This window comes from Colobus angolensis, unplaced genomic scaffold (assembly GCF_000951035.1).
Source record: "Colobus angolensis palliatus isolate OR3802 unplaced genomic scaffold, Cang.pa_1.0 Scaffold309, whole genome shotgun sequence".
Taxonomy (NCBI): Eukaryota; Metazoa; Chordata; class Mammalia; order Primates; family Cercopithecidae; genus Colobus; species Colobus angolensis.
Genome location: NW_012116366.1, coordinates 2,401,498 through 2,418,293, shown reverse-complemented (window position 1 = coordinate 2,418,293; position 16,796 = coordinate 2,401,498). Strand labels below are relative to the sequence as shown.

Sequence of the window (16,796 nt, the reverse complement as noted above, 5' to 3'; positions counted from 1 at the left end):
AAACTATAAATCTCTATAAACTATTTTACCTATATAGACCAGACTCATTTTAATATCATACTCTCCTTAGCTAGAACTTCAAATCTCATTCTATGGTACACCTCCTGAAATTTTTAGGACCCAGTGTGGAAAGTAACTTGAAACCAGCCAAAATGCAGAAACAACTCCAGAAAAATCATAGCACTATCAGGCACAGACAATACATAAATAAATTCATATCAGAGGCATTGAAAACCGCCAATATAGGACTGGCAAGGTAGCTCACACCCATAATCCCAACAATTTGGGAAGTGAAGGTGGGAGGATCATTTGAGGCCAGGAGTTCAACCCAGCCTGAGCAACATGATGAGACTCTGTCTCTACAAAAAATTTAAAAATTAGCCAGAAATGGTATAGTCCCAGCTACTTGGGGGGCTGAGGCGGGAGGACAGCTTGAGCCAGGACTTCAAGGCTGCGGTGAGTCGTGATTCTGCCACTGCACTCTAGCCTGGGCAACAGAGGGAGACCCTGTCTCTTAAAACAAAAACAAAAAACCCAACACAGTTTCAGAGGAGCATTTTGCCAATATTTAGAGATTATGTGCTAGGAAAGATTATACCCAGAAGCGTAAAAAAGGCACCCTTGCAGCAATGTACAAAATTAAATCAGCGGATAGAAATTATGTGTTATCAAAAATATGTGATAATCAGAACTACAAATACCAAACAAAATACAAAACCAGGAATGGGAATTAAAGAAAGGTTTTGTGTGTGTGTGTGTTTTATCAAAATTCTCCTAGGGTTGTTTAAAATGCAATCGGTCCATTTGTTCTGAAGGATGCTGACAAATGTGTAATTCTCCTGAGGTCCACCATACTTGAAAGTTAATTCACCCTTTCTCAATTCCTCAGCATGGGTGGTTTTCTGTTACAGAAATACCAACACTAAACTTGTGCAACTCCTAAACCACAATATTTAAAAATAAGAAAGTCACTGGAGCTAAATTAGGAGACAAGGGTCACACTAAAAAAAATTATTTTTAAAGCTACCACACAAAACACGAAGTTTACCCCTTTCAAAGGGATTTCCTTGAGAAAAAGCGTATGAGATAAAATATCGGGGCACATAGCGATTTTTTTAAATTTAAACTTTACGTTGTCCAGAGAGGACAGTTAAGACATTTCCTGTGTGTAGGCTCCACCCTTCTCGGCAAGCAGTTTTACAACCTTCCTCAGCCCTTTCAGAATAACAGCCTTTTGTTATGGGTGGGCCTAGGGGTGCACTCCTCCCTCACACCGTCTGCTATTTTCTCCTAATTTTGCATTTTTTCTGAGACTACCAGGCGTGGGCTGGCGGGGGAGTGGTGCTGGGTTTTCGGCTGACGATCCCGGTGGGTGCTTTCCCCCTAGGCGGGATGACACAATGAAGCAGGGAGTCCGGGCCAGGGGAAGAGGAGGAGCACGCAGTGAATTCTCCGACCCGAAAACCCAGAGGCCCCTCACACAGACTTAGATAATGAACGCCCCCCATCCCAACTTCTCTATTCACTACTTGCAAGCGCCTCCAGCTTAAGTTTTGAAAACAGCAAATTTGACTGCCGAAGAGTTCAAGAGAAATGAACCGAAGAGACACAGAGCCGTTCCCCAGAGCCAAGGGAGCTTCCTCTGAGCTAACTGCCAGAGGAATGCGGCACAGCCCAGCAAACGTTTAAAATCACGTCCTGTTCTGCCTCTTGTTTTCCAGAAAAGTGTCATTACTGTCAACTATTTCACAAGACAAATAAACCAATGAATGAAATATATCCTCCCCCCTCTTCCCAGTGAAAACATTCTAGGGCTGAGCGGCTTCCTTCCTTCCTCCTCCTCACAGGAACCACATTTGCAGCACTGAGAAGAGTTAAAATAAGAAACACACAGTCCTCGAATACTACTTTTTTACAGTGCGAGAGCCATTCCCAGCCTACTACTGACTCCAACGGCTTCCAAACGGAAGGAGTTCTGTTTTCAGTTAGCAACCTTTTTTCACGTAGAAGCTCTGAGACACTGCTGGCCAGGGCCTGCTGGCTGGGCAGGGACAGCTGAGGGCTGCAGGGGCCGCAGGGAAAACAAACAGCACACTGGTGCACACACAGGCTCCTGCTCTCCCTAAAAATATGTTCAGTAAAATATTGACTCATTCAATTATTTAAGCCTTAAACAGACTCCAAGAAACCTGTAACTGATTCAACTAATCCAACCCATAGCATTGAAATGACAATAAATGGCTTTCATTAGAAATTACATAGCCCACTAAATGGGAAGGGTCTCCCCAACACTTCAGAAAAATTAAAATTAAGCTTCTGAATAAAAAACTAATTTACCGAAGGCTTAGGAACAAAAAGACCACTCCCTCCTCCCCTTTGCTATTGTTCTACAGGACTGGGTCTGAGCAATGCACTTTACACCTTTAAAGCTTCCCAGAGGTAAGGCTGGGGGCTGGGAGCCAGAGGCGACCCGGAATCAAATACCTGCATACTAATAAGTCTGTAAGTACTGATCTACTGGGATGTAAAGTTAGCTAAAAGTAAAGAAAATGTATGTGCAGCAGATATCTGACAACCCAGAAAGCCGAAAGGGTGCTGGAGAGAGAGGGACTCCAAATGGTGGCTCTTCTGGAGAGAAGTATGAGCAACTGCCTTCCCTAAGTCGTGAATGGGGTGCCCGCAGCCAACCACAAGGTCTGGGGCCGAGCTGTGAAGCCGCCCGTCTTCATTAGGGTCACGTACCATATGGCACAAATAAAGCCTCCAAGAACCCCCGTTGGCACGGCCCTAGGACAGGCCCAGCCTTTGGGAGGGGGCTTACCTTGCAGCTGCTTGAATCTGCCTTCCAGCTGGTTGTAGTTGTAAGGCACCTGCCCCGTGTACGCCGGCGACAGTGGCCCGGAGATGCTAGACGTCCTCTGCAATTCCATTATGCCCAGTGTAACGCCCCGGCGGACTGCGCCCTGAAAATCCCGCTCCAGACCCCTCCCACTCCCATCCAACACGCAGCAGCCTCCGCAGCGCTCGGATCCTTAGGCGAACCCCATTCCGGTCTGCAAGTCCAGCAGGGTGATCTGATAGGAAGTTCGCTGCAGAAGAGTCCACCTTAGCCCGGCGAGGAGTTACCACACAGGCATCTAATTTCTTGGTGCTTTCCCTCCTTCCGTAGCCCTTGCCTGGAAGCTCGAAATAAATTACTGAGACGGAGGAAGAAGCAGAGAGGAGGCGCAGGTTCTACTAAAGAATTCTTAAATATGGCCAATCCTAAGCATGCCACGGTTGCCGAGCCCGGGAGCTCGCGGGCGCAGTGCGCACACCTCCTCCCGGCTGCCCGCGGCGGCCGCCGGTTTGTAATTTTATCAGGAGCCACTCGCCGTGTGCTCGGCGGTGATGTCACCTGATTAGCATAACAGCATTGTAGGAGAAACGCAGGCTGTACCACGAGGAGGGGCGCGGGGGAGCCTGGCCGACCCGTGGCCCCTTGCCGGTCCTGCACGGTCCGTGGTCGCCCCAGCCGCCCGGCAGCCGCCGACTCAGGGCCGGGCCCTGTACTCGCCGCCGGGCCCTGGACTCGCCGCCGGTCCGAGCCTTGGTGGTGCCTTCCCACACAGAGCTGCTGGAATTACAATCTTTTGTTGAGCCTCATGTAACGGAAAAGTCTCCGATTACTATCACTTGAAAAGGCGAGCGTGCCCGCCGGAAGGCCGGGAGAGTGAGGAGCCCCGAGGGTCCCAGGCCCGCGCGGTTCACTCACTCTCCAGCGTCTGCGGAGGTAACGCCGCCCGCACCTGGGCGCGCGCGACGGCCCCAGTGCGCTGGCGCCAACCACGCGGCGGCGGCCCGGCGCGCCACCGGGAAGAAGTGAGACAAAGTCACTCTCAGGGCGCTGTGCAGGGCCACAGACAGGGGAGGTGTAAGTTCGGGCTCAGTGAAGAATCTCGACTGACTTACGCTGCCATCAGGGGATATTAAGGCGGTGGTTTCCTGGAATAACACGGGCCTATAATAGGAATTCGACGCAAGGAAGATTTATGGGAACACCGATTTGCAAGGCATTGTGGGAAAAAGGTACACAGGTAAACACGGCCGAGATCCCTGACCTGGAGTTGTTTATGATCCAGTGGGGAGATGAGGGAACCAAAACTACCCTCAAATTCCTACTCTGATTTGTAAAACAAGGCCTCTAAACTTGTGGTCCTCCAAAATTTTAAATCTCTCCTTCCCAGCTTCTCCCACCAATCTCAACCAAAAATGAAATCTTCTACATAGAAAAACAGAATAATCAAAATGTATTCTTGGAAAAGCATTTGACTCTAGTTCTCCCCCCTCTCTCCACCCTCCTGTCCCCCCTTTTTCCTCACTACCTAAACAGGCACACAACAAATTACACTTTTGGCATTTCCAGTTTGGAGCCCTGCAGCAATACTCACTGAAGAAGGTAATTTCATTCCTCAGGGATTCCAATCTGCAGTAAAGAGGTGGGCCCCCACCCCAGGTTCACCTCAGTCCCCAGGGCACTTGTAATTGAAGTAACTGCATCCTGTCCAGGCTTAGAGTTAAAACAAACCCAGAGCCTAGCTAACTAACTGTTCAACGCTGAACAACCCCCAACTCCTTCCAGCCACATAACTAGGTTTTCAATACTTCCACATGTCAGCCTTTGGCTTTTGAAAGCCAGGCCCAACCTGGAGGAGAAGACAACATTTCTTATCATCTAAGATGTAGAACATATTTTAAAGCCCCTAAGTGCTGCCAATTCACAATGCTGATGGGAGGCTAGGCAGGGCATTACAAAACACTTGGTCCTGGAAAAAGCACTTGACTAGGATTCCCAAGACCTAAGTTTCCAGTCCTGGCCAAGCCTCTTCATTACCCTATGACCTTAGAAGAAACCCTGGATTCTTTCTAAACCTCAGCTGTCAGACTGAGTAATAATTAATGCCCACCTCCACAGGGTCACTGAGGAGATGATGTGGAAATGTTCTAAAAATTATCATACTTTCAAAATTAAGAATATATTCTTAAAAATGCACCCCTCCTTGCATCCCCCACCCACCCACACACACACACACACACACACACCCTACATCAAGACTACAAAAGAAGTTAAATTGGGAACCATCTCAATGAAGATCTTTTTAACAAGCCCTTCTTCACAACTAAGTATACTGGTAAAATGTAAGTCTCTAAGTGTCCAGCTTTGGCACTGAAAATGAGATTACAAAGTGCTTTGCCAAATTATAACGTTTTATTTCTAATCTTTGGGCCACTTAATGAAGAAAGGGAGTCACCACTCATTATCTCCCTTTTAGCTCCCTCTAGTATGGGGTAGTACATGAAATACTTTTTAATTAACCAGGTTGCACATAGTATGATGGCAGTGGAGCTGGGACGAGTGTAGCCACATTCAATCCTGCAAAGTCAACACTGAATGAACCAGGCAGAGTGAACACATGCAAGTATTAGAAAGATTTGGACACTGGGGAAGGGTTTAATAACCCCACATTTAATAACCCCATAGGGATCAGAGGTAAGAAATGGAAATCCATTTGGTGTGTTGGGACCAGGGAAGAATAGGACAGATCCCTGATGGCCCATCTGACCACCTCCAGTTCAGCAGTGGGGAGGAGGTAAAGGAAGGCCAGAGGTATTCATTCTTTATTTCTTCAGTGTTTACTGCTCTGTATTTACAGTATTTGATGTATGCAAGGCACACTGCCAGGTGTTTTAGAGGATTCAAAAATGACCAGGAGTGTTGCTAGCCAAAGGAAATGGGACAAATGTGCAAACAGTAAAGTACCAAAAGAATACAGTAAGGGCCAGGGGAGGGCAGCTGTAAGAATTCAGAGGACAAGGAGGACACATCTGCCTTTTGGAGGAAGGCAGGTGGGAAGAACTCTAGGAGGGACTGGCATTTTGATCAGACCTTGAAACACATCAACAGGCTGGAACAAGGGAGAAGCCTCCTCTTAAGCAGCACAGTAAAAGCATGGACACCCAGGAAACAGCACTAGCAAGTGCTGCAGTTTGGCTGGAGGATAAGGAACCGTCAGGCTGGGAGGAAAGCCCCAAAAAGCAAGTTAGAACTAAGCTTGGTCTAGAGCCACTGGAGACTTTTGAGCCAAGGGATTAGAGGGTGTGGGCTGGACTCTAGGGATGATTAATCTGGAAGTAGTATGTAAGAATGAGCAGAAAGGAGAGGAAATGAAGGCAGCAAGGTCAACTGGGTGGTTAGTGCAATAGTCCAGGTCAAAGGAGCAATCAAATGAAAAAGAATGGGCTGACGTAAAAGTTAATCCAAAGGACTTTGGTAACTAACTGTATGTGGGAGGACCAAAGGAAAGGGACAAAGAAGACTCCCGGGGTTTCAGAGCTGGCTAGAGGGGTGCAGGGGACAATTGCACATTTCCTTCTAGACAGGTGGAATCTGAGTTATCTGCACTACCACTGGGTGACATGTCTGGAGCAGTCAGGGATGTGGAACTAGAGCTCAAAACTGAAGATACAGTCCTGAGTGCAGAGGTGGGAGTTGAGATAGTTGTGGGGTTAAATCTAGGAAAGGAGGTAAGAGGCAAGGGGCTAAGCATGGAGCCCTGGGGAAGGCTTGGGTCTGGGAGGAAGAAGAAAAACCAGTGGAGATGCCAGGGAGTTGCAGAATGAAAATCTAAGGAGAGAGACTGAAAGAGGAAAGAGGGATGGTCTTGAGTGCTGCAAAACAAACTAAAAAATAAAACTTAGAGAAAAGGCATTCAGTGTGCCAGTTAGTCGGTCAATTGGGTTAATAAAAGCAAAGGCTAGGTTACAGGGAGTTAGAAAATGAGGAGAAAGGAGGAGGAGGAGGAAGAAGCTATGAAGATGAGACTAGTGAATGAGGGTTATCAGATTCAGGGGAAGATGTTCCAAGGCAGGGCCCAACTGAGTATGTCCTCTGTGCACAGGTTTCGGCCCTAAGTTGGCACAGGTAGGAAAAGGTCAGTGGGAAAATGGCTCAAAGATATGGATGGAACAAATCAAGTGCTGTGGTCTGGTGGAAAGACTCAAGTCCAGAGTCAGGGACTCAGGCTTACCCTAATTTCTGAGTGCCAAGCTATGTAATCTTGAGCATGTTTCTCATGTTCCCTGGGCCTCTCAATCTTTGTCCACAAACCAAACAGTTTGGAATCTATGGTCATAAAAAATTCCTTCTGGAATTTCTAGTATTAAATGTATTAGTGATTTGGGTTCACTCTTAGGTCCCAGTTCTAACTGCAGTCCCAGAAATCATCAATCGCCACATAAACTGAAAGGCCATATTAACCAGAACCATCACAGTTGGTAGCTTACAGAATGCTTCCATATACATTTTCTCAAGTGACTAACCCTGTGAGGCAGGTGTGGTCTCCAGTTTGCAACCAAGGTTGAGGTTCACAGAAATACAGTGCCTTGCCCAGGGCCCCAGCTGCTGAGTGGCACAGCCAACACACGGACCCCAGATCCACCACGTCGGCATGCTCCCCATCTCCCCACCTCTGCTGTTTCTCCTATATGCTCAGAGTATATCCAGCTTACTATGGGTTTCTAAGCTTTTCTGAAACATCACATAATAAGTGGTATCACGATTACCCTTAAACCTAAGCAGGCCTCTACACGACCCTCTACAACATTTAGTTTTGAGTCAGGATTAGGCACATGCTCTGCTAGTTCACACAGAGCTTGCTGCTTGCAGGGTTCTGTGGTTCTGAGTGGGCTTTATTAGGTCTTGTTTGGTTTTGTTCCTCTTCTCATACTTGGTGGACCTGTACACTAAGATTCTGTATGACTTAGCATGTGGCAAGGTAAGATTAAGCCTCTGTTTGTTCTAAGAGGCTTTATACGGTCTTGAGGGGAAAGATGGATGCTTTTCCTGCATTACAGCAAGCTTGAGTGGGTAAAATTTTAGATGTTCATTTCCTGAACATCCAGACACTATCAAGACTCAGTATGTCTGGGAGAGAATGTCCAAAATGTCAAAATGTGATGGGATTTGTTCACATTCAACCTTGGGATTTGAAAAACCAATCCAAGAGCTGGGAAAGAAGTGATGGGAACAGGGACAGACAGAAAACAACAAAGTTTCACACAGGATGTGTTTTGCCAAATTCTCTGCTACTTTCTACTGCCATCTCCACAACTGTCTTTCATTCTTCATCAGTGTCAAGTCCCTTGGGATTGGATGACTACAGCCAGTTAATTACTCCTAAGCATTTCTTTATAGGAAACCAAAACAATGCTAAAATAATCCTCTTCCATTAGCATGGCCAGATAGAAAAGCAGCTCCAAACCACGCCACTGCATTTATGCTGCACTAGACACTGGTGTATATTATGTTTCTGTCTCATCTCTCTAATTCTCTTTCTGTCTTACCTCTCTGGCCCACCCACTCCCTTCCTAGGAACCGCTTGCCCACCTCTCCCACTCTTGAATCCTTAACTGAGATCATTCTTTTCTTTCCACTAACACCCAAAAAGCCTCCCACTCCCTAACTACTAGTTGCCACCTTCTTTTCTCCCTAAAACCTGCCTCTGTTAAAAACCTAGCCCTGTTTCAATGGAAATTTCCCCACTTACCAGAAAACTCAACCAACTAACCAAGCATACCACTATGAAATCCAGCAAAAAACAAGAGACAGAAGAAATTATATGAAATCTCCTTTTCCCTGCAAAAGAACAATTTTCAAAAGCCCTACTGGCATAGCACATTTGACACTGGTATCTCTATGCCATTGCTACCTGCCTGCCACCTCTTTAGAACATCTCCTTTTTCCCAATGGCACCTCCCACTCAGGGCCCATGGCCTGGCCAGCTGGAAGCAGTCAGGAGCACTTCCCCTCCCCTCACAACTCACACTATTCTTAGAAAACCATGGGTGAGACCACTTCTCAACTTAAAGTACTGCCCATGTGAGCATCTGAATCAGGGCTTGGACATGTGAAGCTACAGGAGAAAAGGTGGTTAAAAGCAGACCTGGGGCCGGGCATGGTGGCTCACGCCTGTAATCCCAGCACTTTGGGAGGCTGAGGCAGGCAGATCATGAGGTCAGGAGTTGGAGACCATCCTGACCAACATGGTGAAACCCAGTCTCTACTGAAAATACAAAAATTAGCTGGGTGTGGTGGCGTGTGCCTGTAATCCCAGCTACTTAGGAGGCTGAGGCAGGAGAATTGCTTGAACCAGGGAGGTTGAGGTTGCACTGAGCCGAGATCGCGCCACTGCACTCCAGCCTGGGTGACAGAGCGAGACTCCGTCTCCAAAAAAAAAAAAAAAAGCAGACCTGGGACCTACGAAGCTGGCTCTGCTACATTTTAACACTTGGTTCTCTGTGCCTGAAAAGTTGGGATGCCAATAGTGGGACCAACCTCATAGAGCTGTTTTATAAATTAAGGGAGATAAATGTCTACAAAGATACTATTATAGTACAGTCCTCATGGCTACAATTGCTAGGCTTTAAACTCCTCGTAGGAGAAATTTCAAAAATTAATTCTGTCCCACTTTTGGCCATCTCTTACTTCACCAAGGAAGCTATCAGCTGCACAATGTTGCAGGTTTCATGTGGAATCACAGACCTTAGGCTGGGAACACAAGACCAAGGCTGGGCACCACCCCTCTGGATTTTTGGAGAGGGGCGTTTCTCAGTGGCAGGACCAATCCTCCCTCTGGGATGTACTGACACACTCCATTCCTTTCTCTTTAACTCAGCCCATTATGCACTGGGAAAGGCATACTCAGAATCACATTTTATAGCAGTGACACCTCAGAGATAACCAGAACACAACACTTACTATGAAACAAGTTACAGAAGTCCTACATTTTAGAAAAGCCAATGTTTATTTGAGGTGGGACTATCAGATTTGATACTTCAGGACTCAAAATAACTAGAAAACAAATTAAAGAGAGGACGAAAGGTATTTTTCTATCCATAGCAATTACTATCTCTGTTCCGTGAAGGATATGGATGGTTCTTTATCCTTCTGTTTACACCTGTCCCCTATTTCCCCCCACACCCATAAAACCATCTAAGTATACAGCCGAATCTGAAATACCAGGGCAAAGCTGGTTTCCATTTACATCCTTTCCGTTTCTTGCCTAACTGGTCATATCAGACCTGAATAAAACACACCTGAGATCACTGCTGAGCAGGCGAAAAACAGCAAGTTACACTGGAAAAGCACCCAAGGTCCTGGGGAAGGAATGTAGTTTATTGAATCTTCTACCCCAGCCAAACCTTTCTGCATTCTTATCATGTCTGTTATCTACACATGCAAAGCTTCCCTGCACAGACAAAAGAATGCCCTGGTCCAGAGGCCCCGGCTTTGGCAAACAGGTGTTGCTATGCCTGTGAATGTAACAGTAGCCAGAGCCAGGGCTGGGCTCCTCTGCTGCAGGTAGAGTGGTTTAAAGGAAAATAACATCTAAGGAATGCAGTTGGGGCCAGGCCTGCTCTAGCCCAGAGTTCTTGGTTCTGCTTTTCACCTCCAACATCGAGGAAAACAGTTGACACACACAGGTGTTCACAGCCATCAAGCCAGAGTTTTACGACAGTGATATGGGGCAGTGAGAAGATACTGTTCCCTGGGTAGCAGAGCTCATGGGAAAGAAATGGGTAAGGAATAAAGACAAATCTATTCTTGGTGAAAACAGGACTCTGGGCCCTGCCCTCAAGTATATTCACACCCATACTACCTTTTCCAGGAGCTGTGAAGAGAAAATGTGAAAAGGGCAGGTAGGACAGGTACCTGGAGAAGGAAGGAGAAAAGAGAAAGGTGGGGGGCATGCATATCTCATCATCAAGACATACTCCTCCTCTACAGAGAACCAAAGTCAACTCATCCGATACGTTCTCAGCCCCAACCATGGGCATAGGCTATTGGAGGGACTCATGACATGGTGAGAAGTGATTTCGTCTCTGCAGGGACTTTTAACCTAGCTGAGGAAATCAGACACACTAGGACACACGCATACACAAACACAAGGGTGTAATACATAACAAATAACAGGTTAGTGACAGTACCAGCTATTGATAGTTACAGTAAGTACCATTCTAAATTAAGCAACAACTACATTTCTCTACTTGGCTGAGAAAATATCAGAGCAGAGCAGGATTTCTTCCACACAAACACTCTCTGTTCCTATTCTGTCTTACCTGTGCAATTTTAATGTTGCTTCTAACCAAATCCCTGCTGACGTGTGCCATTCTAACATGAGAGTGTAGGTAGTGTAACTGGGGGTGTGAGGTGTGTTTCTTGCTCTTTGAAAAACACGTCCCAACTACCCAGTTGCAGGGATATGGAACAACGTGTGCAGCCCTGGCGTGTTAAAATGTGAAATATTTTAAGGGTGCAGTTATTTCTTCCTCCTCAGCACCTGAGCTTCTGCTGATCTCTCACTGAGATAGCACAGCTTCCCTGCATAAGACTTTGCTAGGCAGCCATTGCTGGGCACAGGCCCTGAATAATTCACGGACAGCCCAGTCACTTAGGAGCGCCAAGGCCTGCCAGCTGCCTAGTAAGTAGGAGGCAGGCTCCAGACTTACTGTAAAATAATTAAATACTATAGCTACCTCTGAGACCTTTACAGACACCATAAAACACCCTTCCCTCTTTTCTTTATCTCCCCATTTTAAACCAGGTAATTTCTGGGAGGATCAAAGTACACCTGACTTCTACTGTAAGGAAGATAAGTCCCAAGGGGTGGGGAGAAAGTGATGTCCTCAAACAAGTGCATGACCAGGATGGCATTCCCATGCTCAGGCTACTGAGATGGCACAGGCAAAGACCAGATACTGTGCCTGACACAAGACAGATGCTCAATAAATGTCTGTCCCCATCTCTGCCTCCGAACTGTCCCCTCTGCTCCAACCAAACTGATCAGTACCCCCCCTGTCTTGGGCTTTCCATGCCTCTGGTCTTGGCACTCCCCTCACCTCTTCGTCCCAAGTCCACTCATCCTTGAAGCCCAGCTCAAAGCCTTCCCTCCTCCAGGAAGGCTTCCCAGATTACTCAGCTGGGATGATGGCTCCTTCCTAGAAACACTACACCAGCACTGTCAGCCTCCCTCATCCAGTACATATCATACACTCTATGAGAGCATTGCTTATCTCTTCTTGTGTACCAGTCTTATCTGCTTAATTAAAATAATGGAAAGTGCACCAGACACAGACTCAAGAGAAGTGAAGAGCACACTCCATTCTCAGCTTTTAACACTGACTGGCTATGTGACCATGAGCCATTCGCTTGGCTTTTCCAACGTTTCCCCTAAAACCAAAGGATCAGAAATAGAAAATCTCTAAAAACTGGTATATACATACAATAGAATCTGACTTAAAAGCAAAGAAATCCTGTCATATGCTGCAGCATGGAGGACATAATGCTCTTGGAAAATATTATATGCTGTTTTAGGACAGATACAAGTCTTTTTTGTTTTAGACAGAGTTTCACTCTTATTGCCCAGGCTAGAGTGCAACGGCATGATCTTCGCTCACTGCAGCCTCTGCCTCCAGGGTTCAAACGATTCTCCTGCCTCAGCTTTCCGAGTAGCTGGGATTACAGGCACATGCCACCGTGCCCAGCTAATTTTTGTATTTTTATTACAGACGGGGTTTCACCATGTTGGCCAGGCTTCTGACCTCAAGTGATCCACCCTTCTCAGCCTCCCACAGTGCTGGGATTACAGGCGTGAGCTGCCGTGCCCGGCCAAATGCAAGTCTTACAGAACCTTCACCCCATACCCCCAGCCCAGTTCTTCAAGGAACAGTTCAAAATGATTTAGCCATTTCTGAAACCTGAACACTGATGAAACTCTGTGAGGGAGGTAGCACCATATGGTAAATCACAGAGCCTAGGTAACACCCCCTCATCCATACCTTAATCCTTCACAGTTAGAAGATGATAGCTAAAAGTCCTAACAAGTGTCAGAAGTTCCTTTTAAAACTTCCTCTATCTAAGCCAACCATCTCATTTATAGTAAGAAAAATGAGAAATGAGGCACAGAGCCGTGTGCCCAGAGTTACAAAGCAAGCTACTGGCATGCTGGTGATTAGAAAGCAGGCCTTCTGAATTCCTGCTGCCATTTCTAGAGCAAATCTGAAGGTAGAGAAAGCTAAAGACAAAGGAAATAGCATGCATTTCTCATGCCAGTCAATGAAGTGGGCCCAGGGTTTGGAATCAGGGAAAACTCACTGCCTTCCAGCATCCAACACAAAGGTGGAGCCAAAAGGCCTGTCCTGAGTGCTAGATGAGTGATATCTTTTTATGTTCTCTGATGTCCAACTTGCACCAGCTCAGAGAGAATGACAGCCCAGGATGTGGTACAAGCACAGCTTCCATCTCATCCTTCCAGCCCAGTGTAGAACCATACACAAAGCTGGCCTCAGCAAATTTTGTTGTTTAAAAATCCTTTTTCTCAGTTTTATACATTGACCTTTCCTTTATTATTATTATGGTCCTAAGGGAACAGCCTACTCAGGAGGCATTTTAAAAAAATACCTGTTTGGGAGGCCGAGAAGGGCGGATCACGAGGTCAGGAGATCGAGACCATCCTGGCTAACACGGTGAAACCCCGTCTCTACTAAAAAATACAAAAAAACTAGCCGGGCGAGGTGGCGGGCGCCTGTAGTCCCAGCTACTCGGAGGCTGAGGCAGGAGAATGGCGTAAGCCCGGGAGGCGGAGCTTGCAGTGAGCTGAGATCCGGCCACTATACTCCAGCCTGGGAGACAGAGCGAGACTCCGTCTCAAAAAAAAAAAAAAAAAAAAACCTGACAAATGGATTTATTCATCACAACTAGAATACTAGAATTTTAATGACAAGAAGAATGAAGAAAAAGAAGAGAAAGACTAAGCTCTTTTCTAATACCTGCCAAGCTCACCTGTAACTATCTCTCCACTCACCTCTTTTCATTACTATTTTTATCACCAACACCTTAATCACCATTATCTTTTAACTACCATTTACCAAGAAAAACACAACCTGAGACCATGTTGGTGCCTTTTTCCCATTATACCATATTTTGATAACATTCTAAAAGCTTCAGTAAAGGATGTGGAGAAATTAGAACCCTTGTACGCTGTTGGTAGGAATGTAAATGGTGCAGCTGCTGTGGGAAATAGCATGGAGGTTCTGCAAAAAATTAAAAATATAACTACCATATGGTCCAGCCATCCCCCTTCTGGATATATATCCAAAAGAACTGAAAGCAGGATCTCAAAGAGACACTTTGCATTCCTATGTTCATTGCAGTATCATTCACAATAGCAAGAGGTGAAAGCAACTCTAATGTCCATCAGTGGATGAATGGATAAACAAAATGTGGTATACACATAGAATACTACTTAAAAAGAAGAAAATTCTGTCATATGCTACAACATGGACGAAGCTTGAGGACATCATGTTAAATGAAATAAGCCAGTTGGAAAAAAAACAAATACTCATAATTCCACTTACATGAAGTATCTAGAGTTAAACTCATGGAAAGAGAAAGTAGACTGGTGGTTGCCAGGAGCTGGGGGAAGGCAAACGTGGTGAGTTATTGTTTAATGGGTGTAGAATTTCAGTTTTTCAAAATGAAAAGGGTCTAGAGATCTGATTGCACAACAATGTGAACATAGTTAACTCTACTGAAGTTACATTTAAAAATGGTTAACATGGTAAACCTATGTGTTTTTTTTTTTTTTTTAGCCACAATTAAAAATGAATTTTAAAAACATACTTCAGTAAAGACAAGGAATGCACCACTGGGCAAGGGAAGAAACAGCAGCTCTAAAGCCACATGATCCCCACCTATGACGTTGAAGCTCAAACCAAACATTCTCAAATGCTGTCAACCAACACATTGATCTCTCCAAGTCCTATCTTCCACCCTTAGGAAAAAAGATATTTACTCAGAATCCTGCCAACTCTCATTTTTACAACAAAAGGCCTCATTAATTAGTTACTGCCTCCCAGCCTCATATTTGTGTGCAGTGCAGTAGAGTTTATCACAGTTTATCCATTTCCCACAGAGTTGTCACTACAGTCAGACCTCATGATCTCGACAAACCCAACCTTCATGAAATTGTTTAAAAATTTTATTTTTCAGTCAGCATCTTTGAGATTGAGTCCTCAAAACACAGGGGAAATAAACTGGTAGTTTAGAAATAGTAGGAACGCATCATATTCAAGCAGGCAGGTACACATTTACACAACTTAGGAGTGTGTGTATGCACATATACAGGAGAATGCCTACATGTAAACAGATCACTTTAACAGATATCAGACAAGTTCTTCTTACTCCGAAGGTTTTGTGATACCCTCATCATCAACTATCCTGAAACACTTAGACTTGCCCAGCCAGCTAAAGAATACTGATATCCTGTCAATGTGGGTACATACATAGTTTGCTGTTACAAATAATTTTCTCATAATAAGGGCTTAGGAAGCAACAGACCAAGGTTCTTACTGATCAAAAAATTGTCCTTGTAGTTGGCCTATTAGAGATCATGGAAGGGCAAACGGCAAAAATCATTACACAGGAAAGAGGTCTGTAATTTGTAGTGATTATAATCAAAGTTACACTAGTTCTTGTTAATAACACTCTACAAGAGCCTGCATTTCTGACTCATCAAACATAAAACATTATCAAAAATTAACATGAGACTAGGTCTTGAGTCAGAGTCACAGGGCATTATTTCCTGGAGAAGGACAAAGGTTGCTATCATTCCTGTACCAATACACACTCTGTGTCTTACTGTGTACACAGAAACCACCAGGAAAAGATGCCAAAACTTACCTTGGTAACAACGGCCCGTTAGCGTGCTAACTCCTTAAGAGCATATACACAATCTTAGAGGTCTGAGGGCCCTCAGAATCCATCCAGCTCACCCCCTTGTTTTTCAGATAAGGACACTGAGACAGAGAGGCTGGATGGAGTTCTCTAAAGTCGAGCTAGAAAAGCCCAGTGGACTCCCAGAGCTCCTGATTGCAGTAACAGTACTGACAATGCCCCCTACCCACCACCATCTGAATCCATTTTTGTACATGTGATCAAAAAGCTTCGTAATCTAAAAATAGTTTTGCTAGATTTTAATGTCCATCTGCCAGCTTTTTCTAATGGTAGGTTAGCAATAGAATAGTAGGCATGTTAAATAAAGCACTCAGCTAGTATCTATCACTTAGTGGGGTCTCTGGGTACCTTTGCTTATTTAACTTTATCCTTCCTTAAATAAAAGTTTACTCCTTTTCATATATACCCAGTAACGGAATTGCTGGGTCAAATGGTATTTCTAGTTCTAGACCCTTGAGGAATCACTACACTGTTTTCTACATTGAATTAATTTATATTCCCACCAACAGGGTACTATAAAGACACATGAAAACGTATGTTTATTGTGGCACTGTTCACAATAACAAAGACTTGGAATCAACCCAAATGCCCATCAATGATAGACTGGATAAAGAAAATGTGACTCATATACATCATGGAATACTATGCAGCCATAAAAAAGGATGAATTCATGTCCTTTGCAGGGACATGGATGAAGCTGGAAACCATCATTCTAAGCAAACTATCACAAGGACAGAAAACCAAACACCACATGTTCTCACTCATAGGTGGGACTTGAACAATGAGAACACTTGGACACAGGGCGGGGAACATCACACTCTGGGGTCTGTCGGGGAGTGGGGGACTGGTGGAGGGACAGTATTAGGAGAAATACCTAATGTAAATGATGAGTTGATGGGTGCAGCAAACCAACATGGCATGTGTATACATATGTAACAAACCTGCACGTTGTGCACATGTACCC

At 45.2% G+C, this 16,796-nt stretch overlaps 1 protein-coding gene across 2 annotated transcripts in view; it reads right to left on the bottom strand.

The window, feature by feature from the left end:
- SPTBN1 (spectrin, beta, non-erythrocytic 1) overlaps positions 1-16,796 on the bottom strand; it is a 216,446-nt gene that overhangs the window by 109,146 nt on the left and 90,504 nt on the right. Inside the window, exon 1 of one of the 2 annotated variants that reach the window (XM_011950584.1) lies at positions 2,822-3,318. The exons of the other annotated variant lie outside the window; for it this stretch is intronic. Within the exon in view, the coding sequence (XP_011805974.1) occupies positions 2,822-2,930 (109 nt within the window). The 5' untranslated portion in view covers positions 2,931-3,318. Of the gene's footprint in view, positions 1-2,821; positions 3,319-16,796 lie in introns of those variants that run through there. 2 annotated transcript variants of the gene reach the window in all.